At 36.2% G+C, this 24462-nt stretch overlaps 1 protein-coding gene across 11 annotated transcripts in view; it reads left to right on the top strand.

The window, feature by feature from the left end:
- The window catches only part of INPP4B (inositol polyphosphate-4-phosphatase type II B), an 834661-nt gene that overhangs the window by 681184 nt on the left and 129015 nt on the right, over positions 1–24462 (top strand). For all 11 annotated transcript variants that reach the window (XM_059168095.1, XM_059168068.1, XM_059168015.1 and 8 more), the window contains 2 exons: positions 1711–1819; positions 23901–24078. In XM_059168095.1, the coding sequence (XP_059024078.1) occupies positions 1711–1819; positions 23901–24078 (287 nt within the window). The remainder of the gene's footprint in view (positions 1–1710; positions 1820–23900; positions 24079–24462) is intronic.

The following is a 24462-nucleotide window of genomic DNA, read 5'->3' on the forward strand; positions in this document are numbered from 1 at the left end:
TTTCTGCTCCTAGAAAGTAGCTTTGGAAAATGCTGAAACTATATGTGAGTTGAAGAGTCAGATTCACTAGGAAGCTAGTGCAACTTAAGTTTGGAGTTCTTCCTGTATATGAGCCTCTTCTTCTAAGATTCTGCAAAGGGCCTTAGCAACTTTTTGTGGTCAGGTGTTTTGCTAGGTTCCAGTCACTAATTTAAACCCCTGGCTCTCCATCCCTGGATTAGATATCAGAAGACTGTGGGTATAAGGTCTTTGGCACTTCAGACAAAGCAGGTCATTTCTCAAGGTTCTCAGAGTTCTCATCAGATAAATGAAGGTAGACTAGAATTTTGTTTTGGGAACTTTTGGGTGCTTTCATGACCATTTGAGAAATCTGTGACCCTTTTCCATGAAGTAGAACAGATATACAATTTTCACATACTTATGGACTTTCCCGAAACTATTTTCATAACCCTAGATTAATCTCTTGGATAATAAAGTCTTTAAGTTTCATGCAAGTCTAATATTCTGCTATATTAAGAAAAGCTAACTTCTAGTTTATTAGCGACTTTTTAAAAGGGCAAGAGATTACCACTCTAGCCATCTATTGATGGCTGTTCAATAAGTGCCTTATTGATAGGTTGATTTGGGTTCCATTCTGGGTTTTTTTTTTTTTTTATTTGTTTGCTTTCTGTATTGTTTTCTTTTGTTTGTGTGACCTTGAGTTCTCTCGGTTCTCCTGAAGACTTTCACTTGAAGACATTTTTTATTAAGAAAAATATTTTAGATGCCTTTGGACTGAACCAGTATAAAGAAGTTATGGTGTTTACCTGAAGCTAATAAAATAATTTATGTTTTCCCTGTAAACGGGAACTAAAAAACAACCAGTGTCAATACCAAAATCAATTTGGAAAGGATCTCCTATGAAATTAGGTTTCTCAAATAAAATGTAGTTTAACAAGAGATGTTCACTCTGTCTTCCTTCTTATGGGGATATTTTTCATTAGAAGGTAAAAATGATGCTGTGTTTTGAAGCAATAAACTTAATATGTACCAAACTTGATGGCGTTCAAGATCAAAGGATTGAGTTTCAATTTAAATGTATGGATTTTTTATTAAAAAAAATACAAAAAATCTTGGTGGAAAATAGATCTAGAGACATTTTATGTATTCTTTCCATGTCATCTAAGAAAATTGCAAAAGCTTGCGTTCAAAACTGTGTAAGATTTAGTATACACAGACAGGAAACTACTCTGTATAGATTTTTTAAAAATGTACTAGTACTGTTCTGCCCTTGAGCCAAGATGAATTAATATTTTTGTTCTTCCTCTGTAAATTTTCTCTGTAAAGATTGTTCATTATTGTTCAATTTCAATATGATTGCAAATTAAATGATGCAAAACTCAATAAAGTAAAATACACAAAAGTCCAATTAACATGTTATCTCAGTAAGTATATAGAAGAATGAGGGAACATACTGTTCCACACAGTAGCATATAATTAAGATGTAGTCATAAATCAAAGAAATATTTTGACTTGTTTAGGTGCACAGGTGGCTTTTAGAAAGATTGATTAGCTCCTCTTGCCCCCTTGAGATGAGAGTTCATAGTTACTCCTGCAAAATTAAACAGAATAATTTCTCAAACTTCCCACAGTGTGTATGCTTCAATGCAGATAGCATGCTGGAGACAAATGTTTGCAAAGTGTTCATCTCCTTGTCCATTCCTGTTCCAGACGCTCTCTACGATGTCATCACTGTGGGAGCCCCAGCTGCCCATTTTCAGGGATTTAAGAATGGTGGTCTTCGGAAACTACTCCATCGATTTGAAATGGAAAGACGAAAGTAAGTGATGACATGATGCATTAATGATACTACCTTCCCTTTGGGAAAGTTTGTTTATAAGGTTAGGATGAAGAAGCTTGGTCCATCGCAATGAATAGTTCTTGACATCTCCAACCCATTAAGTACCTTCAAGTTGCCTAATGGCCAAGAAAATATTGGAACAAAAATGAAATTAGAATACATGAAGTGCCTGTGGTGCCTGGGTGGCTCAGGGGGTTAAAGCCTCTTCCTTCGGCTCATGTCATGATCCCAGGGTCCTGGGATCGAGCCCCGCATCGGGCTCTCTGCTCAGCAGGGACCCTGCTTCCTCCTCTCTCTCTGCCTGCTTCTCTGCCTACTTGTGATCTCTGTCTGTCAAATAAATAAATAAAATCTTTAAAAAAAAAAAAGAAAAGAAAAGAATACATGAAGTGCCTGAATGTGTTGCTTATGGAGTAGCACTATGCTGGCAGAAAAATCTTCTGGAAACTATGCTACCAAAAAATAAGATCTATTCTGGTATCAACTATGGCTCATTCAATGGAATGGTATTCATGTGGAGATTTAGTTGAAAATGATCTACTTTAACTGTGAAGCCCAAGACACTTGATGGAGAGCATGAGTCCCAATTACGACTCTGGCCATACTAGTGATTTCCACTGGGGCTGAAGGCCAGGCACCTAACTGCCTATCATTTAATCGTGTCATTTGAAAAAGAGACATCAATGTAGAACTCTGTTAAATGGTGAGATTAAATCAGTAATCTTGTATTCCTTAGGGATAAGGCATAACACAAAAACCAAAGTATTATCACTGTCACTTATAATTTTATTATACTTCAATTTTTTGTGTGCTCAGTTATTTTAAAATATTGCATCAGTAGTTCAGTCCCACATACTGACCCCCACATACTGAGTTTATCCTGTAATATGCATATATTCATTAAACCATCAAGAGTGTTATTCAGGTGTGAAGGGTAAATTTCCTTTCCTTTTAAGGTTGTTACTCTTCTTGGATTACAGTCCCAAATTTTGAAAATTAGGGGAAAATAGTTGTTTTTAGTCATAGTTGGTTTAGTAATAGTATTAGAAAATGTGAGTGGCAGAAACAGAATTTTCTAAAAAGTTTTTATCACGTAACACATTTGTTATTCAGTGTCCAGATGTTCAGGAAGAAAGCATTCAGAAATTTGGAAGCGGTCAAATTGGGGCACCTGGGTGGGTCAGTTGGTTGAACTTCTGACTCTTGATTTCAGCTCAGGTCATGATCTCAGGGTCCTGAGATGGAGCTCTGCCTTGGGCTCCACACTCAGGGAGGAATCTGCTTGAGAGTCTCTCTCTCCCTCTCCCTTTGCCCCTCCCCCTGCTGGCACTGTCTCTCTCTTTAAAAAAAAATTACTTAAAGTAAGTTAGAATTGAATAAGTAATATACTATTATATTAAATATAAACTAATAATATAGCTATATGTTTTTTCTTGTTTTAAAGAAATTGACTTTGGGGTTGCCTGGTGGCTCAGGTCCAATAAGCTTCTGAGTCTCAATTTCAGCTGGGGTCATGATCTCAGGGTTGTGAGATGAGCCCTGCACTGCATTCCACACGGGGCATGGGGCCTGTTTAAGATTAGCTCTCTCTCTCTCTCTCTCTCTCTGTACTGCTTACCCCTCTCCCACTCACATGCTCGCTCACTCTCTCTCCTTCTCTCTCATTAAAAAAAAACACACAAGCATGGAAGGAGGGAAGGAAGGAAGGGAGGGAGGGAGGGAGGAAAAGAAGGAAGGGAAGAAAGGGGAGGAGGGGGAAGAGAAGGGAAGAGAAAGAACAAATGGACTTTGGTACAATACTATTAACTTAGATACAATCCTTATTCAGATTACTCCAGGTTTCATTTTCGTGTTTGGTGGGTTGGTTGAGAGGACATAGATAGAATTCGATGAAATTTTATCACAGGTGTAGATTAGAGTAACTATCATCAAAGGACTAATTCCTTTATTCCACTATTCCACTAGGACTATTCCACTAATCATCAAAGGACTATTCCATTACCACCGAGGAACTCCCTCAGGTGATCTCGTAATAGTCACACCCTCCCCCAAAACCTTCTGCTGCAGAAAGTTATTCTGTTGCCTTATTATTTCAGCAGGGAGTAGAAATCAGAATTGCAACCAGGGGCTCTGAGAGGAGAGGCGCTCCTATTTAAGTCATGGAGGCGGGCAGCCAGTTATCACAGACCTCATAGGGAAAGGATGCCATCTCTTTGCTGAAATGGGGATGGGAGTGGAATACAGGTTTCTACCCAGGGACTGTACCAGGGAGGGGCTTTTCTCACTGACCCCTTGCTGCACCATTATTTAAGTGGGGGGAGCAACCTGCCATTTTTCTGATATCACCCACAGAATAGACAAGTATGAGTGAAACTTTTCTGTTCTGCTTGGCCACCCTTTACTAGTTGTCTGGCTTTTCTTGGATGCCACTTTTACCTGGCATTTTGCATCACTGGGATATGAGACAAGGAAAAAAAAAAAAACCACAAAACTATGGAACTCACTATCGTGTTATTCCTTGAGTCCGAAGGCGCCCAGTCAAAGTGCTCTCCTTTTTCCACCTCTGAGATCCTTCGGATAAATGACTTACAGCTTTTGTCTAGAGTATTTTTTGTAATTAGAGAAGTAAAATAGATTATATTTACTCCATCTTGCCTGGAACTGGAAGTCTCTAATCTTGAGAATTCATCTAATCTATTTGTTTTTCTCAATCAAATGTTAGAGTTTATAACACAGTTAAAAGACTGAAAACTGTCCACAGGGCACATAAAATCTAGTTGAGCATATAAAGAGTTGGCATATGATGATACATGGAACCTAACTGTGTAACTTTGTAAAATCCTAAAATACTACTATATGCTACTATACTATTACAGAAAATATTGAGTTGTGTGATTAGACTCTGAATAATATTTTTTGAGTCTTAAATATCTCCATGAATATCTGAATTTTTTACGATTCCTCACCTCTCACTGGGATGTTTATATACCTATAACCACACACACACACACACACACACACACACACACAAACACACACCACTTTTAGGATCAAATTTAAAATAAAAGGAAAAAGAGCATCCAATGCTTATAAACATTAATTTGCTTTAGGTTTTTCATATGTGTTATTATCCCATTATCTTACTAATGACTTTATTGATAAAATGCAAAGAAGTTTTTTAATTAAAAAACAGTATGTTGTGAATCTCAAAAAGTATTCCATAGGGCAGTGATACAGGACAAATACGGGTTGCTGAGGCAATACACAGATAAGCATGGTTTCAGCCAGTCCATCAAGTTAAGAGGTGATATAAACAAAGACTTCCAGCATGAAGTGACATCATACTATGCAAATTATTTTTCTGTAGATTCTTTCAACAACAAATATTGCATTTGTCAGTCAAAAGCAATAACAGGAGTAAATATGACTATATGAAATGAGTAACTTAGACTAACACACTTATTTACATTTGGCAGTGCAGAAAAGCATATTAGGTGAAGGAATTTTCTTCAGCTCTGTTCTTTTGCTACTTCCCCAAAAGACAGTCAAATATTTTAGGCCAGTTTTTTAAGGGATTGACTATAGCTGTTACACTCCCTCACCTCCATTTATTTTCATCTTAGCTATGCTAATGAACTATTGTCCTGTGAGAACATGTGTAATTTATGTGTCTGTTCCTCAGGGATCTGTCTTTTGATGAAACATTGAATACATAATGAGAAGGGTTTTAGTATAAGAAAGCCTTGCTTACCGGGGCGCCTGTGTGGCTCAGTTGGTTAAACTCTGACTCTTGATTTCAGCTCAGGTCATGATCTCAGGGTCTTGGAGGGGAGCCCCACGTTGGGCTCTCACTCAGCACAGAATCTTCTTCTCCCTCACTCTTTATTCCTTCCCCCTCCTGCGATCATGTTCTCTCTCAGTCTCTCTCTCTCTCTGTCTCTCAAATAAATAAATGAATAAAATATTTTAAAAAGAGCAAGCCTCGCTTATAGTGTTCATATAATGTAGCTTAGATCACATAAAAATGCATTTTAAAAGCTACAAGATAATTAATAAGAAGAGTGATCTTTTTAAAGAACAAGTGTCTGAGTGTATTTCTCTGTTCAGAAACCTTCAGGGGTTCCACAGTCATCCACTGGGCCTTCAAAGCATCTGTGATCTCGCTCCACCAACTTTCTACTTTCACCAATCACACCTTCTCCTATAGTTGCTTCTTAAATGCTATATAAACTGTTTCCTTAATGGACCTCACACTTTTCCACCTCTTCTTCTTTCCTTTCTCATTTCCCTTATATAAGAAATTCTTCTGTTTTCATCTTCCCCCTATTTTCTGTTTCTTTCTGTCAAAAACATACACAAAATCCTATTCAAAATTCCGCGCATCATCCGTCCTAAGAGTCTACCCTCTCCATTATGTCTTCCTGATTTCCCAAGTTGATTTGACTTCCTATTCCTAATATTTTATTTTTACTCCCCTTATAGCCTTATTAGGTCAGGGTTATGATGTATTAGGTTTGTTCTTGTGTGATACTCCTGTAACAGTTTGTGATTCCCTTGATGAAGAGATAAATTTGGATCTTTTGGAGTTCCCCAGAGAGTATTTGGTATACAAGTTCAAATTCAGCAGGCATTGGAATTCACATATGAATCAGTTACAGTCTCTGATTTAAAGTGCTGAAAACACCAGTGGGAGATCAAGTTTCACAAATAATAATAATTCAGTACAATCAGTATTACATAAAGTAGGGCTTCTCAACCTTGACTGCATATTACAATTACCTCTGGAGCTTTAGAACATTTTTATCTCTGCCAAGATATCACCCCAGACAAATTAAGTGAAAGTCATGGGAATAAAGCCCAGGTATGGGTATGTTTTAAAAGATTCCCAGGTAAGAATGATGTGTAGCAAGAGATAGATGTGAGTGGATAGTGCTGGGAGAAAACTATGGGGCGTGGAGAATAGAAACACGAAGGGCGTGGAGAATAGAAACAAGAATAGTGACACAGTAGAGTTACACTTGAAAAATATTCAATATAGACTCTCAATTGAGATGTATCAGGAAGAAAGAAAATTTATACAAGGTAATATCTGTTGATATAAGAAGAAAAACATTACATCTTGCTTAGTGGAAATGTGTCTTTAAAGAATCCCCAAATCATTAATAGTTGCCAAACAGCACCAAGATCAGAATAAAGATATAACAATTTTGATCTGAGAAAACGTGGGCTTGAGTAACATGTGAACAAATAAAATTGAACATATTATAAGGGTTTTCATGCCATAAACATGAGATTTTTCTGAGACAAAACCCTAATTGCACATGTTATTTTTCTAAAGGACCAAAATTAGGATGTTTGTAGGCTGTGTATTCAGTTGTTACATGAAATATCAAACAATGTTACATCAAACTTTCCTGGAGTCAGTAATTTACATGGAAGCTCTTTAAAGCTTGTGGATTCCTCCCCCAAAATATGATCAATTCTTTACTTCTGCTGTTGCTTAAAAGAAAGGGGGTTAATTGCCACAACAACACATGTTTTGCCTGCTTTGAACATTTGTGATTTCAGCAGGAATTTCAGAACTTTGACTGAGTACGATCATGACCTAAAAACATAACCTTTTCCTTAAGATGGAAAAGCACCTTAATGAAAACCAAGAATCTTTATAAAGAAGAAAAAGTGCCAGTGAAGGGCAATGTCAACTTCATGTGAAAATATTAATTCCCTGTGATCTGCCTATTCATTTGGAGTAAACTCAGAGCCAACTCCCTGCAAATGACCTAATGTCACATGCCTGTGGACATGCTCTGGTGTTCCCATCCCTCCCCCATCTGTTCCAGATAGGAACACAGTCAACATTTACTACCCCATGATTTCAAATGGAAAAACAAAAAAGAAAAAGATCACTTGGAAAAGTCATAAGGAAAATGAACTAAAATTTTACTGACAGGAATATTGTAGGCTAGCCTTGAGCCTGCCACAACCTGAGTCTGTATTACAATTTGGGGGACTTTTCTGACGGAAAGCAGAATATTAATACAAAGGGTTAAACAAACCAGTATTACCTTTATGAAATCAATGGTTATGTGGTCATATGACAAAAACCCTGAGGGAAATTTTCCTATTGTAAGGAGAAGATGTTTCCTCATTCTCTATTTTAGGAAGAAGACTTCTTGCGTAAAAGGAAAACTATTGCATTAGGCAAGGAAGCTCTGTGTAGCCTACAGTGAGGCAGGCATTCATTTAGCCAGAAATGGGACCTGAATGCAACACCTCATACCACTACCTTTGATATATGTATCCTTCTGATAGAATCACTAACCACTGCTTAATTTGGGGAAATAAAACATAAATTAAACAGCTGAGATGTCTAAACAAAACAGTTTTCCAACTTATCTTTTTTTGTACTCTCTCCAGTAACTAAGCAGTAGTTACAAAAAAATTTGTTTTAAACCTTTCGTTTTCATACTTAAGACTAAGATTCTCATTTTTTAAATGAAAGGGAATTAGTGATTCAAATATATTCAGTGAAAGGAGTAAAACTGCATCCATGATTTGTTTGGAGAATGAATTTTTCTTTCTTTTTTTTTTTTTTTCTACTGAAGTTCTTTTGCTATCTCTAGCTTGATCTCTGGATTTCTCTTAGAAATTTGTCTTGTTCACTAGCAGACCAGTTTAGTCTGAGATCACGATTCTGTTTATATTTTCTGTGTACCAAGAGATCATGCCATATATCTTTTCATTAGAAATATTTTGATCTTTAAATAATGTGAATTTAAAAATATTTTCTATTAATTATTTCCTTTTTTAATTTTAATTCCAGTGTAGTTAATATACAGTATATTAGTTTCAAGTGTATGATATAGTGAAACAATACTTCCATACGTTATCCTGTGCTCATCACAAGTACCATCCTTAATCCCCATCAACTATTTAACCCATCCCCCCCCCCTACCTCCTCTCTGGTAACCATCAGTTTGTTCTCTATAGTAAAGAGTCTGTTTCTTGGTTTGTCTCTTGTTCTCTCTCTTTTTTTATTTTGCTCATTTGTTTTGTTTCTTAAATTCAACACATGAGCAAAATCATAGGTATTTTTCTTTTTATACTTTCTATACTTTCTATTATCCATGTCATTGGAAATGGCAAGATTTCTTTCTTTTTTATATGGCTGAATAATACTCCATCGTATAAATATACCACCCTTTTTTTTTTTTTTAAGATTTTATTTATTTATCAGAGAGCACACTACCCAGTAGTGTGATTACTGGATCACAAGGTAGTTCCGTTTTTAATTTTTTGAGGAACCTCCATACTGTTTTCCACAGTGACTATACTAGTTTGTGTTCCCACCAACAGTGCAAGAGCATTCCTTTATCTCTGGATCCTCACCAACACTATAGTTCCTTGTGTTTTCAATATTAGCCATTTGAACAGGTGTGAGGTGATAGCTCATTGTGTTTTGATTTGCATTTCCCTGAGGATGAGTGATATAGAGCATGTTTTCATGTGTCTGTTAGCCATTTATATGTTCTCTTTGGAGAAATATCTGTTTGCATCTTCTGTCCATTTTTTAAATTGAATTATTTCAGTTTTATGTGTATTTTTATTGGAAAATGTAGAAAAGTCAAAATAAAGATTAAAATTGCCTCTAATCTCCTTTCTGAACAAGACAGTCCCTGCTGGCATACAAGTGTGGTCTCATCTAGTTCATTTTTACACATATAATTTACACCCTTATTTTTTTTTCTCTTATAAGCTTAAAAATTCAGAATGGTTTAAAATGGTTAATTCTTCAAAGTATATCAATTGAATGCTCTACATTGAAAAAAAAAAATCTAAGTGTTTGTGGTTCTTTGGAAGTCATGACCAATCCACTAAAGGTAGTCTATTTTAAAATATCAGTCTTATAGGTTATAGTTAAAATTCATGTCCTATTCACTTCCAAATATATTTTCTTTCCTTTTGAAAAAAATACTTTATACCACAGGAAAAAAAAACCCACTTTATATCATATAGGCTCTATGGAAATAAAGACTAGGTATCTACCCATTCATTTTTTTCTTTTGAACCAACACCTGGCAATACGTGATTTTCAAGGAGATAGCAATTTCACTCTTCGTGTAGATTATAAGTTGATTCCTTGGGGATATATTTTCTTCCACCTATGATTTAGTCTTCCTCAGCCACTCTTAGCTCTCTGCTCAGTTCATCTTTGAGCCAATACAAAGTGAGGGCTGCCAAAACTATGGCCCATGTCTCCGTGACAGTTCCCTGCATGTAGCTAGCTCCCTGTATAAACAGCATCAAATCTTCCAGAGAAAGTGGATTTTTATCTCTTACATACATATAGTTTGGAATAACAAGAAAATAAACTGTGTTTAAATAAATAGTCATGTTGAGACTTCAACATACTGTGCAAACGGCATGATTAGGATTGCAAGGCATTGAGCTTCCTGTGATAGAAGGAAATAGAGGGATATTTCTAAGTTGAATATGATCCTAAATGAATTTGTGGTGCAGTTTTTCTCCTTCTTTATTCTCTTTTTAACTAAAGAGAATAACAAAAACAAGATTTGCTTGTAGCACACAAATTTAAAGAATAAAGAAGCATTTAAACTGAAAAGCCTACCTCTTCTGCTATCTCTACCTAGAATAAATCAGTTAGAACAGCTAAATGTATTTCCCTGTGTAATTTCTTCTAGGCGTCCAACCATTTGAATTTTCAATGGCTATGACTCAGTCCGCAAACTCAAGGTTCAAGGGATTGTGATGTTCTTGAACTTTCCATAACGAAGTTTAGTTTTTTCTGGCTGCATACTAGGTTAATGCAGAAACTTTCATTTTAGAAATTCATAGACTCCACTCCCTAAATGGATGGAATCGTGGCTTGGGCACAGAGTTGCTTTGTGACATTAGTCAAACTGCCTCACCTCTCTATAACTTAGTTTCCTTATTTGTGGTTTGGAAGTACTGCTTACCTCATAGGGTTGTTCTGAAGATTTGATAATTTCATATACACCAAATGTTTTATAACAGTGCCTGGTACTTAATGAGGGCCTAACAGATACTAGCTATTATTTATGTAAAATATGTAAACAGGTATATTTTCACTCAGAAAAGTGTTTTGGCAGTGCCTCATTTCAATTCATGTAGATCTCATTTTTTCTAAAAGCTATGTACATTTTATCGATTAAGTGTAGCATAATTATCTAACAATACAATATTGGTGATCATTTAGGTGATTTCTAATTTTTTTGTTATAACTACACATGTTCACAGGATACACCCTTATTTTTATGTCCCTAAAAACTGTATTTCTTTTTTGATAAACTCCTAAAAGTAGAATTTCTTAGTTGAGGTGGTAAATTTTAGAGATGTTGCCATGTTTCCCTCCAAAATAGTTGTATCAATGTGTATAAAATGCCTAATTGCCCACATATTCTCAAGCTCTGGGCTACTGACACCATCTCTGTGTGAAGCCCAGCTATGGCTCATGAGGTCCAGACATGCACTGACAACCATCTAGCAGACAGCTCTACATTAATGCTATCATCCAACCATTTCAATGTCAACATATTCAATCATCCCTCGATCTCTTTCCCTCAAACTTCTCTTGAGAATCTCTTTTCTTAATAAAAGTCACCACCGTTCACCTAGATGTTCATTTTAGAATCTGGAAATCATTGACTACTTTTCTTCCCTTGCTTCCTCTTCCAATAAAATAAAATCAGTTCTTGCAGTTCCACCTTCTTATTTTTCAGGAAGTCATTTATTTCAATAATAAATAATGGGTTCGGACAATTCTAACGCATGAAATCACCATCCTTTAAATATTCTACTGCCAAATCTCTTAATTTGGCAAGATTAAGAGATTAATCTCTTTCCAGACTGGCTCTCATCCAATCTGTTTTTCTCACTTTGGTTGGAGTAATAATTCCAAAAGACAGATACAGTCTTGTGATTTCATAATGTTGAACATTTCTTAGCTACCTCTTGCCTGGAGTATAAAGTTCAAGGCGCATAATATATTCATGTGTCATCTGGTCCCACTTTCTTCTCCATTTTCATCTTTCACCCCATCCTCTATATGAACCAGACTAAATTTCCTCAGTTTCAGGGCTGTCTGAAAGCCTTTTTTGACCCATTGGCTAGACTGCTGCTTTAAGACTTCTGTATGCAACCATCCCTAATTGTCTGTCTTCCCCTCTGGACCATGTGTGTGGTTTACCACAGTATCCTCAGGAGCTAACGTCTAAGTGTTTGCTGAGGGGGTGAATAAAAGAAGTGAAAGGATTACCTATCACAGGACTATCTTTCCTCTGCCTGAATAGACCAGTGTGGTTGTATCAGGTAGCAGAAACATAGGAAATAATTGTGGAGTTGGGAAATAGAAATAGAGGAATATTTGTAGAAAATGTCTCATAAGCTTTAAAAGCAGCCATTTTTTTTCAAGTATTAGAACGTTAGTGTTTGCTTGCACCTCACTAGGAAGGGAAAATATACTTTTATGTGTTCTGAAAGGGGATAGATAATAAATTCTGTAAAATCAGCCTAGCGTAAAATCTGATTCAATATTAGTAATGCAGTAGTGACTTTAACATTTCAGTTGGTGACATTTTTCCAATCACCAACCAAAAAGCTTGTGAAGCCAAGTGTGATCTGAAGTGTAGGCAAAAAGCACTGTATGTAGTATGACAATTGCAGAATTCTTAAAATTAAATCTTTCCCTTAAAGAAATGACTTTAATTGTAAGTGAAAATAAGTCTGTTAAATGACCTAGAATTTCTAGTGATAATAAATTTGGTGAAGAGAAAAGTGTCTAAAATGATAAAACACATCATCAGTCCTATTGGAGGATTTCAGAAAGCCATTGAACTTCTCACCCTTCCATTTCCTTGTTTGCACTATAGATGCGGCTGATTTCTTCTGAAATCATTAGATTATTAGAAAGAGTGGTTAAAATCTTGAGATTTTAAGGAATGATTTATGAAGTATATCATCACTATCTTTCAGGAAGATAATTTGCCTAATTTGACTTTCACAATTAAACGTTTTAATTTTACAACTATTAAAATACGATTTCTGCTTTTATCGGGGAGAAAAAGTAATCATCAGGAAGATTAGCCTTAAAAGATATTATGTGAAATCTAATAAGCAAATTACATGAAGAAGCTTTTCTTACTTAAAGAACTAAATATGAAAAGATAATATGGTTTGAGGACTTATTTTTTAAAAATCCAAAGTTGTATTTCTCCTTCATTGTAAACTAAAAAAAAAAAATTTAAATCATGACACTGTAATGTCATCTCAACTAGTATGCATTTAATCCAAAGAAGAACTCTTGTACTCAGATTAAACAGTGAGAAATTTCCAGCATATTTTTAAATTTCTCTATTAGTTTAGATATTTAATATCGATTGGTCTCAAAGAGAGCAAACAATAGAAAAGAAAATCATCTATAAGTAAATTCTCAGTAAATAAAAAACGCTGTGTTTTCCAGAGCTTTAAAGTAGTAAAAGTATTAACTTGAAAAGAAAAGAAAAAGGTTTGTATGGGACTATGTCATGGAAGAATCACACAACTGGCTTGCATAGCATAAAAAAAAAAAAAAAAACTGTTATTGCAAAATCTTTGTTAGATGGGACTTTGCCTGAACAATTCAGTGTCTTCTCCCCTGTCATGAGGTCTGTGCTAATAAGTAGTTATTGCAGTGGTTCTATCAGGAGAAGGATGGCTTAGCTTCCAGTGGTGTCAGCACAGATGCAAAAAAAGAGACTGGTTACAGATACTTGGGAGGGGTTAGCAATTGTTTAGATTTTGTGTTTGTTTGGAGTGGGAGGTAAAAATCTAGGGTAATCAAGGAAGACTTCCAAGTTTCTGTGCAGCACACACATGTATGGTAATGACATTCACTGTCCTTGGCTCAAAAATTCCAAGAGTGTAAAGAATCTGGAAATGAGGGAAAGAGAGAGAGGAAAAGTGGGGGATGGGAGAGGAGAAGGGAGAGGAAAGAGGGTGGTGGGAAGATGAGGGGAGGGAAGGGGAGAGAGAAAAAGAGAAGAGAGAGAAAGAATATAAGTGTGGGCAGGACAAGAGACAAATCTGAAGGGTATTTGTTTGCTATATCAAGTCCTGGCAGCTCATCCAGTAGACTGTAGGGAGTCACTGACAGATTTTTGTCTGAGGATTAACAGGATTAGATTTGTATTTTGAACCACATGAAAAGCATGAAGAAGAGCAAACAATTAATCCATTATAATACTAATGGAGAGAGGAAATGGGTGACTATGGAATTAGAGATTTTAAGAAAACTTTTATAGAATTTAAATCTAACTGAATGAAAATTTAGGAAGGCTAGGCAAGGTTGAGGAACTCTTAGTACTCTGGTTTATATAACTAAGTAAATGCACAGTTTGCTGGGAAAGAGAGTACAGGAAATAACCCATTGATTTCCATTGCTAAGTTAATAAAGTCAGTTGTATATATTCAATATGAAAATAAGTGTTGGGAAATAAGAAAATAATTTTGTTGAGTCTGTGCTTTTTTTCCAATTAAAGAGCCTCGTAAATGTTAGAACCAATAAGGAATCTCAAAGATCATAAATTCCCCTATTTACTTTATTATTGATGAGAATACTGAGATCAAAGATTAAATCACCCATACAGATAATGATAGAATCAGACCAGAAAATTAGACTTCTGTCCCCACTCTCAGATTCTTCTTCCATACTTATTCACCCTGATGCAATCAATAGATATTTAACACAAAATATAGGCTCTTAATAAATGAACAATTTTAGTTCTAACTATTAATAGATAATCTTTCCAGAATTGATTTTACTGCCCACCAGATAGAAATTTAAGGGGGGGGGGGGAAGGTTGGTCCATTCAACTCTTTATGGGCTATAATGAGAACATAATTTTAAGAGATAACCACTTCACCTGTATAATTACAAAAAATACATTACTTGATACGGTGATTAATACTATTTTAAACTGCCTGAAATTGTTTTGTATAGTAGTCAGTAAAAATAATTGTAGACATCGGTTCTCTCTATATAACCTGCCCAATACACCTCAGTAAAACCACTTAGGAATTAAAATAATAAAAGGAAAAAGTAAACTTTTCAAAGATGATCATCCTTTAAATATTCTACTATTTATAATAGTAAGATATTAAAAACATCTTGAATGAATGAATAAGCACTCTTTGCATCATTAGAGTAGAGCACTATGTAGTCATTTCAATTAGTGTATGGATTATGAAGTATGTAGACATGTATATTAAAACTGTACCTGGGGGCACCTGGGGGCTCAGTTGGTTAAGCAACTGCCTTTGGCTCAGGTCATGATCCTAGAGTCCCAGGATCTAGTCCCACATTGGGCTCCCTGCTCTGTGGGGGGTCTCCCTCTCCCCTCTCCCTTTTCATGCTCTCTCCTCTCATTTTATCTCTAAAATAAATAAATAAAATCTTAAAAAACAAACAAACAAACAAACAAAAACTGTACCTGCAAGAAAACATGAAATTATATATACAAAGACGTCAATCTAAACATGGGTGAATGTTTTGGAAGGGATAGTTAAGTTTATGTAGAGTGATGCAGATAGATGCAGACAGGGCTCTAGTTCTTTTAGGATACTTTTGTTTTCTATCTCCCTTCCTTTTTTTTTTTTTTTTTTTTTAAGATTTCATTTATTTATTTGAGAGACAGAGCGGAGGGATGTTTGGGTAGTGGGAGAAACAGACCTCCCCAATGAGCAGGGAGTCCAATGTGGGACTTGATCCCAGGATGCTGGGATAATGACCTGAACGGAAGGCAGACGCTTAATCAACTGAGGCACCCAGGCACCTTCTCTTCCTTTTTATTTTGTTGTACAATAAGAGAAATGTCTTTGTAAAATCCTTTTCTACTTCTCCTTCCAGCAAATATGGAGAACTAGATGACATGAAAAAAAACTCCAACTACAAAATACATAGAAAGTTAGAAGCCATATGACATTCTTTGTCACAATGCCATGTGACATTGCTTTTAAATGAATGTCTGACCTCACAAGAATATAAGAGTCATAGTACTGAGGATTGTTAGTTAAAAGCTCTAAAACTATGGCTACTCAAATGATATTTAAATTTGCAAGGTCTTGTGAGAAGATGAGTGAGGATAAAAAAAAAAAAAAAAAAGTTATTTATTCCCCGTTTCTTCCTCTCTGCTACCAGCCCTGGCTTGTGGCATTTAGAGGACAAGCATCATCATTCTCTTTCCACCAGAAAGACCTCTGACCTTTTGCTTCCCTCAGTGTATTCACCAAGTAGCAGTCATTAAATATTTGTTGAAAGCAATTTATTGTGAGATGATTTTCAAATTTATTCTTTAGTCTAATCTGTGTTATAAAATAGGCTCATACATCTTCTGTAATGAGCTTTAATTAGATGAGAATGTCTTCAATGGTTTTTTATTTTAATATTTATAGGCTGTACCTACCATTATATTACTAAATAAAAGATGTTTCCTGTTTTAGTTATTGTATTATAATTTTTCCAAATTTAAAGTAGGCCAAATCATGTTCATGAGGTGGTAAAATATAATTAAGAGTTCAAACTGAGTGATAATGAAGACCTGAGAATAAATGTTAGTTTTACCATCCATGTTAGTTGTTTGATCCAGGAGAAGTTACTTAACCTACCCAAGTTCCAACTTCTATATCTGTATGATGGAATAGTATTTGTTGCTCAAAGTTTTGTCAAGATTAAATAAAAATAATCTTTACAAAGCATTTAGCATAATTCTAGTCCTGTAATGTAGACTCTGTGATTATTGGCTATTAAAATGAGAGAAAGAAAGAGATTTGGATTATTAGTATAAATTCCACAGTACAAATTTGCTTTATTAGAACTCCCAATGAAAATATCTTTAGGTTTAATGGGGAAAAAATGAAATGTCTCTTAAATATATTTTCTGCCTTCCTGACTTCTTATCCTAGACTCATAATCACCAACACTGTAATACCATATTCTGGAAACACTTGCTTACTTTTGCCCAGATTTATGAAGGTGTAATTGACAAATAAAAATTATATATATAAAACATATAACATATATAATATGCAATTGTTATGTGTTATATTTTTGAAATTATCACCACAAATTATTTAATCTACCCATCATCTCACATGGTTATTATTTTCTTATCTTCATCTTCATCTTTGTCTTCTTTTATTTTTTTTTGTGGTGAGAATACTTGAGGTCTGCCTTCTTATCACATTTCAAATATACAATACAGAATTGTTAACTATAGTCATAGTGCTGTACATTAGATCTCCAGAACTTATACACCTTGTGTCACCAAAGCTTTGTATCCTTTGACTAATGTCTCCCTATCTCCCCTTCCCTCCTTCCCTGGCAACCACTATTCAACTCTCTGCTTATGTACTATACCCTGGGACTGACCTGTTTTAAGGTCAGTGATATGATTGGTGATATGATAAGGTCAGATATATGATTCAGTGATTTTTAGTAAATTTATAGAGTTATGCAATCATCATCACATTCCAACGTTTAGAACATTTTCATCACCCCAGAAAGGCTCCTCATGATCATTTACAGTCAAAGAAATTTTTACTTTGACAGTGTATTTGGGAATGGTTTCTATTCTTGTACTTAATCTTACTATGTATTAGGCATGCAAATGGATACAGTCCAGGATGGAGTTGAAAAGTTTTCGAGGTGAGAGGAAATCAGAGGACATGATTTGGATATTACGCAATGACAGCTTTGCAGAGGAGTGAGCATGAAATACCAGAAGCCATACTAGGCAGAAATAGAAGTGACCAGACCCTTGAAAGCTAGCAAAGGAATTAGGACAAGTGATTTCAGGAATAAATGGAAATAGGCCATGGAAGGAAGTGAAATCATATGGGACTTTGTTTATTTAAAGGTCATATAAAAGTGCCTGAAAATTCTTGAAAGGGCAAAAATAGAGCTAAGGAAATATTGTATATAGAAAAGAGGTCTTAATGGTTAAGAAATTGCTGATAAGAACTTCAAACTGAAGGGGCACCTAAGTGGCTCAGTCCTTAGGCATCTGCCTTCTGCTCAGGTCATGACCCCAGGGTCCTGGGATTCCTGCTCAATGGGGAGTCTGCTTCTCTGTCTGCCACTCTGCCTACTTGTGCTCTCTCTCTATCAAATAAACAAATAAAAAAAAAAAAAAAAAAAACTTCAAACTGAAAAGCGGGATAGTAGGAGCCACTGTAATCGAGAAAATAGGCTGATTTTCTTTGAGGGTAAGTTGAGCTGAAATGAATTTTAGGACGTTTTCCCTCTTAATTAGCATTACCTGTCACAAAGCTAATAAATGGCAGAATCAAGTATATTATTCAAAACATTGACTAAAAATTCTGTGAAACCAATATTTGTTTTAAAAAGAGTTGATTCAAAGATAAACATTAAGAGTCACTTATGGTTTGTCTCCCTCCCAATCCCATCTTGTTTCATTTATTCTTCTTCTACCCACTTAAGCCTCCATGTTGTATCACTCTTAATCTCACAAAACAAACTGAGGGTTGCCGGGGGGAGGGGGTTTGGGAGAAGGGGGTGGGATTATGGACATTGGGGAGGGTATGTGATTTGGTGAGTGCTGTGAAGTGTGTAAACCTGGTGATTCACAGACCTGTACCCCTGGGGATAAAAATATATGTTTATAAAAAATAAAAAATTAAAAAAAAAAAGATAAACATTAATTTAAGCTTCGATCATATAACTAATGTAATTACGTAAGTGAAATCCATACAAGGTAAGCAAAACAAATACTGTTTTCCTCTTAGTTCTTTTATCTAAGTATACTTCAGCAAAAAACAGGAAGGATGCATGGGGGAAAACAGAGAAGTATGTTTTTACCTTCTACAATTTCTTGAAGCACGTTGTTAAACCCTGTGAAGCCAAAAGGGTATATTCAAGTGCACTAAGGTGTAAATTTTCATTTATTATCCACATAGTTTTCTTCTCAGTTAGAATTGAGAGAATGTCTATCCCTCCCTCAGGATTCAAGAGATCGTTTTTTCACAAGTAGTGCTTGAGTTGGGAAAAAATAAGTGGAAATAGTCCTTAGGTTTTTCTCTGGAGATTAAGTTCTGCCTCAGAAACAGAGGCACCATTATTCTTTATCATCTTTTCTATATTCCTTAACCCTAATCCTCTTCTGCCTGTGCCCCCTCCCTGATCTTTTCCTTCACTTTTTCCCTCCTTGTCTCTTCCTCATCTCTAATCTATGTTCTTTCATGACTCTAGTTACCAACATAATGGCTTGGTTGAGCAAATGGGTTAAGGGTGGAGGTGGTGGTGGCATGGGGGAGGAAAGGTGCAGATAAGTGGCAGAGCAAGTCCCAGGATCTGGGTGTGGGCAGCGAGCTAAGGGAGAATTGCTTTATTTTGCTCTCCTCACCTGCCCCCTGCCTCCTTCAACCCTAAGTGTAAGTCAAGGATTTCGGGTCTTAGAGTAAGAAATGGAAATGGAAAGATCAGTTTGTGAGGTAGAAGATGATGGCTTGCACCAGGCTTGTTGCAGTGAGGGTGGAAATAAATGGTTGAAATCTGCTTACGTTTTGAAAGAACAGAAAGAATTTTCTAGGGGGAGATAATGGGTAAAGGTAAAAGAGGAAGAAAAGAGAAATATGCCACATCAAACAGACTTGCCATTAACTGAGATGGGAACATGTATATCAGGAGCTGTTGTTGAGGACGTGGGGCAGATACAGACCTCAGTTTGGGACATGATAAATGGGAGCTGTGAGGAGGAGAGCTTTTGTTTTTAATTAGAGTTCTGGGAAGAGGTCTAGGCTAGAGAAGTGGATTTGGGAATCATCACAACTGAAGTATTTAAACCAGAAGATTAAATGGAATTACTTAAGAAGGGCATGGAGACTAACAAAAGGAAGTGACCCCAAGGAGTGAGCTTTGGAGGGGGCCAACACTAGAGGATGAGAAGATAAGGAGGACCAGCAAAAAGCAAATGAGGTGGAATAAACACAGAAAAACATACAGCCATTGGTTTAGTTGTATTTTGGCTAGCAATTAGAGTCTATGAATATGAATGTTATTTCATATTCTTTACAACTTCAGAATATGACATCCCTGGTAACAACATGTACATGCCCCTGTGAGTTATGAGTGTGTATGTGATATGCATATTTTCTAATTAAACTGATATATAATTAAATAGATATATATTTAAGTATGTATATGTACAGATAGATAGATATACACGTATATATATATATATACACAGACTTTAATTCACTGCTTCATCAATAGAAAAATAGTATGAAATTAATTTTGATTTTCATTGCCCAAGATTTGCTATATTTACATCTTATAAAATATTTTTTGTCCAAGCAAATACTTTGTCTTTCTTCTGGTTTTGTCTGATTGATACTTAGTTCAAGTGTTTGGATTCAGTTTAAATTTCAGACCACTATAAAATAGAGTTTAGCTATATTATTTTTATCTCAATAATTAAATTATACTCATAACTTTCTATTTAAAAAGCTATAACTGTTAAAATATATGACATGTTTAAAGTGTAAGGCACTGAATAGGTAAAGGAAATTTATGCACACTTAAAATTATTTTGTGGGTGGTGATATTTTTTTTTCCATACCATACTATTTCATCCTGGACATCAACATTGGCTTTTACTGTGGAGAATGAATCTTTCTACCTCACTAGGTAAGATGCTCATCATTAAATAACCTAATGGGGAGAACCAAAGCCTGCTAGGTTATTTAGCTCAATGGAGACTGACTTAGGAGCAGGGGGCAGGAGTTCTGGGAGCATCCCACGATGGAGCCTGGGGAAGGAGAGGAAGAGGAAGGGACTATGCTGGGAGGGAAAAGAAGAAAGGATGATGAAAATAGTGAGGGGAGGCAGCGCTGGTAAAGAGAGGGAAGCAAAGCAACATGAGCTAGATATAAAGACGGAGTACAAAGCTAGCCTTGTAAAGGGTATCATGGAAATGAGAATAACTAAGGAACAAGGAACTTGAAACTTAGAACGAGAAAAAGGACCTTTATCAGAGGCATGACGTAGTAAGACCAAGGGTTTAGAGGGGATTCACAAACAAAGCAAGGGCAGCAAGTGTCTCTAAACGTGCTCAGCTGTGCCTCTGCATCATCTGCATTTCCTGAGCTCGTTGTTACCGTGCTACAGTCCACTGAAGCAGAATCTTTCAGTGTTGCCAGGAAATCTGCATTTTTCAAACAAACACCCAGGCCCTCTCCTCATCCACAAGTGAATCGTATGCCTGCTAAAATTTGAGGACCACTGAACTATTAATTAGAACATGTAGAAATAAAGAACATGTAAGAAATAAATCTTGAAAATGTGTGTAGTAGACTCGAATGGAGAGGAGAGGCTAAAGAAATGTGCAGAGTAAGAAATATGTAGGAAAAAATAATGAAAGTAAGCATACCTGGGTGGCTCAGTCTGTTGAGCATCTGACTTTTGGCTCCTATCAGGTCATGATCTCAGGGTCCTAGGATGGGGGGGATCAAGTCTCTTGTGGGGCTCCATGCTCCAGTCTGCTTGGAATTCTTTCTTCCTCCCTCTCCCTTCCCCCTGCCCCTCCTCCCCTGCTCTCATGCCTTGAGATGTGCTCTCTCTCAAATAAATAAAATCTTTAAACATAATAATGATGATGGAAGTAGGTAAAATCCAGGAATAAAGTAACAATGAACTTCCAGGAAGTATGAGATGAGTAGAGAAGGAAAGCAATGGTGCCAGGAGTCCAAAGAATGCATGGGATTGAATTATGAGAGGGCACGCATGACATCCTCAAAGAGGACAGTTATGGGACGAGAAAGCTAGAAGACCACACATGGCCTCCAGAACTCTGCTTTCCAAGAGCTAAGCTGTGGGAGGCCTGTAGGTTCCCAGAAGTTGACAGCAGAAAGCAAATTATGACTGGAAGAGCAGAATAATGGAAAGGGACCACCAAGCAGCTACTACACGTTCTCTAGAGTCTTTCTCTGCCGTTAGAGGTGCTGGGTATCAAACATCATCCCCACCCCCACGACCCACTAATATCTTTAGATAATCTCTTTCTTTGCAAAAATAACACGGAGTTGTTTGCTTTCTTGATCCACTGTGGTGGATTGAACCTTGTATCTGGTCTGAGTACAGATGAGTAAGGGGTACATCAAAGGTGGTGATTTTTGTTAGAGGCCTTCGCACACTCCCGAGATCAGATGAACCAGAAAAAGGTATAGGTGATTGGCAGGGATGACTATCTTCTTTCTCTTCCTCACCACTGTTCTTCATTCATTTGCTTTAATTTGCATTGAAATACATACAGTAGGGGCACCTGGGTGGCTCAGTGGGTTGAGCATCTGCCTTCGGCTCAGGTCATGATCTCAGGGTCCTGGATCGAGCCCCACATGGGCCTCTCTGCTCGGCGGAGAGCCTGCTTCCCCCTCTCTCTCTGCCTGCCTCTCTGCCTACTTGTGATCTCTCTCTGTCAAATAAATAAAATATTAAAAAAAGAGAGAAATACATACAATAAGTAGTTATGGTGTGTTTTATTTTTTCAGCTCCCACTTCTGAAATGTAGAAGTCTGTAAGGACAGAATTAAGAGCAAATTCTCAGTGTCACACACTGCCGAAGTGTTTCTTAGCCTTCACAAACCTGTATCCCTCATCAGCTTGTTGTCCTATCTTCTGAATAGTCCAAGCGACAAAGGATTTTTCTTTCAATCACTGCAATAAATAAATATATAAATAAAACAATAGGAACAGTCATTATAGGTTTACAAAAAGGAGTGTTGTCTTACCGAGGAAACTGATACCTTCCCATCAAAGTCATTAGTGTGAATGGAAGGGGAGGAAGAGTGCTCCCTACTTGTTAATTTTTCTTATTGGATTCTAATATTTCTCAATAAGAAATGGAATTATGGGAATGTTAATAGTTTAACTGGTAAGTAGAGAAAATACTCTATAAGTACTCATCACAGAGTGCAGGATATATGAAAAATGCTTTGACAGTGGATGCAAAGGGATGTAGGCAAGCGCTATGCCAGGCCAGCCCAGGGTACTTCTCTCTTCTTTCACTTTGGCTAGTGTTTTGCTGTTTTATTCCTTCCCCTGCCGAAATGCTTCTTGTGTCTTTCCTTATCCAAAGATTCCTTCATTCCATGGAATCCTTACCCCTGTAGTATGCTTGATCAGTTCTTAGATGAGGATTATAAAAGTCAGTAATTCTTTATTTAGTAATCACTTTTAGATTTTTCTTTACAAGTGAAATGAGAAACCACTAGGAACAAATTGGGTAATGATAAAATAGCCTAGTGAAATTTTTATGCTATCAATATTCTTGTTCTAGCCAATAAAATTCTCCTTATGCCCATTAATATAATTTGGCATTAATATATTTTCCTGGCATTAATATATTTTCTCCCCATTTCCCACCTATTAAAATTTACTCACTCTGCCATGTCTATCCTGGGGGAAAATATAGGTAGTACTTACTGAATGCTTGCTCTGTGTTAGGCACTTTTGTAGGCATTTCACATGAATTCTGACCAAGCTTACCCACCTCTTAGAATTCTTGTATATCTATTCATAATTTCCTGTGGAGGAAACTGAAGCCTGCCTAAGGTCACAGTGCTAGTAGGTAGCAGAGTCAGGATTTACATTCAAATTAGCCTGAATATAAAAGCTCATACTTTCACTCCATATTAATGTGACTTCAAATTTATTAGTAATGAACAATAATTTGTTTTGAATACTAATTCCCGACATATGTAATTATGAAGAATCTTCCTTGTAGTTGAGCAAAACGATTTATTTCACTTTTAAAATCTTTGAAAAACAATCTTGGTCTTAAAAAATATCTTGGTCATTTTGCTTAAAAAAACTCTTAGGACATCATGAAAACCTCTTAGAATAGTTCTTATCTGTTCAAAAGGAAATCATGCTATTTGGAGTTCAGTTTCTCATTTGCCATCTGGTACTAAGGGCTGCAATTGCTTTCTGCTTTTTTTGTGTAACTTGCCTTTATCTTTGTTGTTCCAGTACTGGATACCAGTTTATTTACTATTCGCCTGAAAACACAGCCAAAGCAAAAGAAGTTCTCAGCAACATCAATCAGCTCCAACCTCTGATAGCAACCCATGCAGACCTACTGCTTAATTCTGCAAGCCAGCATTCTCCAGACAGCTTGAAGAATTCTTTAAAGATGCTTTCAGAAAAAGTAAGATCCAAATCACTGCTAACAGTGGGGAAAGTGAAATACCCAAATCCCCATTGGTGTTGCTTTCTGCATACATTGCCTTTCATAGCATCTGGAAATGTTAAATAGACCAGGTTAAAATGTAAGCTTCAAAGAATTGCCACAGGATCCAAATGAATAGGCCTCATTCTCTTCTCAAATCTTACGAAGCATTAATTTTTTTTTAAGTAGGAAATGAAACCTATTATTGGCTGAGGTATATTTCCTCTTTTCCTTGACATCTTTCATTCTCTTTGGTTCATGGTCTTATTAAATGAGTTAAATTAGATTTTGAAAATTACTTTATTTTCCTCTGGTGACCAACTAATTTTTATGCATATGAGGCTCTATGTTTGAATAGGAGTG

The sequence above is a fragment of the Mustela lutreola genome, chromosome 1, assembly GCF_030435805.1.
Source record: "Mustela lutreola isolate mMusLut2 chromosome 1, mMusLut2.pri, whole genome shotgun sequence".
In the NCBI taxonomy this organism is placed as follows: domain Eukaryota; kingdom Metazoa; phylum Chordata; class Mammalia; order Carnivora; family Mustelidae; genus Mustela; species Mustela lutreola.